Here is a 1799-nt window from a genome sequence, read left to right as displayed (position 1 = left end):
GCAGCCACAGGAGGCTGAGCCTGGCACCAGGGCCAGCATTCCCACTGCTGAGAGACAGCCAGAGGAGCCGGGCAGCCACAAGAAGGAAGCAGTGGCCAATGGGCACGTGCCCTACTCCCGGACTCTGAGCCACATCAGTGAAGCCAGCGTGGATGCCACAACAGAGGGCAAGGCTGCAGAGAGCCCCTGGGACCTCGGACCCAGCCCACAGGACATGGTGACTGCCGAGCAGGACATGGACCCCATCCCTGGCACCTCGGTGGCAGCAGTGGCACCAGCGCAGGCCAGGAGTGCTGAGGCCAAGCCTCGTGCCTCTGTGGTGTGGGCCACCACTGGTGACGCAGAGCCAGCACAGAGCCAGGCACCAGCATGGGGCAGCTGCAGCACTGGTGTCCCCATGGCACCAGCACAAGCATCCACACAGGAGAGCCTGGTGCCCACCACACCATTGCCCACCAGTGTCCCTGAGGTGCCCGAGGGGAAGGTGGTGGATTCAGGTCTGGAAGAGGCCATCAGCCTCCTGGGCTCAGCCCTGGATGACTATCGGGGGCAGTTCCCAGAGCTGCATCCCCTCGAACGGGAGCTCAAGCACCTGGAGGAGATGCTGCTGGTGAGGGCCTCCTCACAGTGCCTGGGCAAGGGGGGATGGGCTCGTCCTGGCTGGCAGTGCCTGGTGGCTATGGGGACAGGGCTGGCATTGCTGGAGACAAGGGTGATGGAGCCACTCTGGTGCCAGTGCCAAGGGATAACGGGGATGGGGCCATTTTCCTGTCAGAAAGCTGCAGAGGGGTTTTGGACAAGGATGTGTAGGGACAGGACAAGGGAGAATGGCTTTAACAGGACAGAGGGAAGATTGAGATGAAATCTCGGGAAGAAGTTCTTCCCTCTGAGGGTGCTGAGGCCCTGGCACAGGTTGCCCAGAGAAGCTGTGGCTGCCCCATCCCTGGCAGTGTTCAAGGCCAGGTTGGACAGGGCTTGGAGAAACCTGCTCTAGTGGAAGGTGACCCTGCCTGTGGCAGGGGGATTGGAACTCAAATTGCTTTAAGCTCCCTTCCAACCTAAACTGAGCTGTGATTCCATGATTCCTGATGGCGATGCCTGGGGATGCAGGTGGTGGGGCTGTCTTGGCTGATGAGCCAGGATCTGACCCCACCATGCCTTCCTCTGCAGCAAAAGCAGGGTGTCTTCCTCAGCCGGGCCTCCAGCATCAGCCTGACGGTGGAGCATGCGCTGGAGAGCTTCAGCTTCCTCAACACCTCGGACATGGAGGACTCGGAGGGCTCTGAGGAGGAGCCTCTCCAAGACGAGAGGTGTACAGCAGGGTAATGGGATGTGGTGCAGGGCAGGATGCGGCCCTGGGGCAGTTGGGATGAGGGATGCCCAGCTCTGCTAGAGTGGCCAAGCACATTGAGACCAGTCCATCACAGCTCAGGGCAGGTCCAGTTTGAGAATCAACAGGATCTGGCCCTTCTAGAACACCTCCCATATGAAGACAGGCTGAGAAAGTTGGGGCTCTTCAGCCTGGAGAAGAGAAGCTACATGGAGATCTCATAGCAGCCTTCCAGTATCTGAAGGGGGCCTGCAAGGATGTTGGGGAGGGACTCTTCATCAGAGACTGTAGTGATAGGACAAGGGGTGATGGGTTTAAACTGAAACAGCGGAGATTCAGGTTGGGTATAAGGAAGAAGTTCTTTACTGTGAGGGTGGTGAGGCACTGGAACAGGCTGCCCAAGGAGGTTGTGAATACCCCATCCCTGGTAGTGTTTAAGGGCATGTTGGGCAGGGCCGTGGAGTATAAT

The 1799-nt window shown here is 59.1% G+C and overlaps 1 protein-coding gene across 1 annotated transcript in view; it reads left to right on the top strand.

Annotated features, from left to right (window-relative positions):
* Window positions 1-1799, top strand: part of FAM65A (family with sequence similarity 65, member A) — a 12429-nt gene that overhangs the window by 6568 nt on the left and 4062 nt on the right. Inside the window, exons 13-14 of the mRNA XM_010017315.1 lie at window positions 1-610; window positions 1171-1310. The exon at window positions 1-610 is cut by the window's left edge and continues 167 nt beyond it. Of these exons, the coding sequence (XP_010015617.1) occupies window positions 1-610; window positions 1171-1310 (750 nt within the window). The remainder of the gene's footprint in view (window positions 611-1170; window positions 1311-1799) is intronic.

The sequence above is a fragment of the Nestor notabilis genome, unplaced genomic scaffold (genome assembly GCF_000696875.1).
Source record: "Nestor notabilis isolate BGI_N333 unplaced genomic scaffold, ASM69687v1 scaffold13186, whole genome shotgun sequence".
Taxonomy (NCBI): domain Eukaryota; kingdom Metazoa; phylum Chordata; class Aves; order Psittaciformes; family Psittacidae; genus Nestor; species Nestor notabilis.
This window is presented reverse-complemented; position numbering and strand designations above follow the sequence as displayed.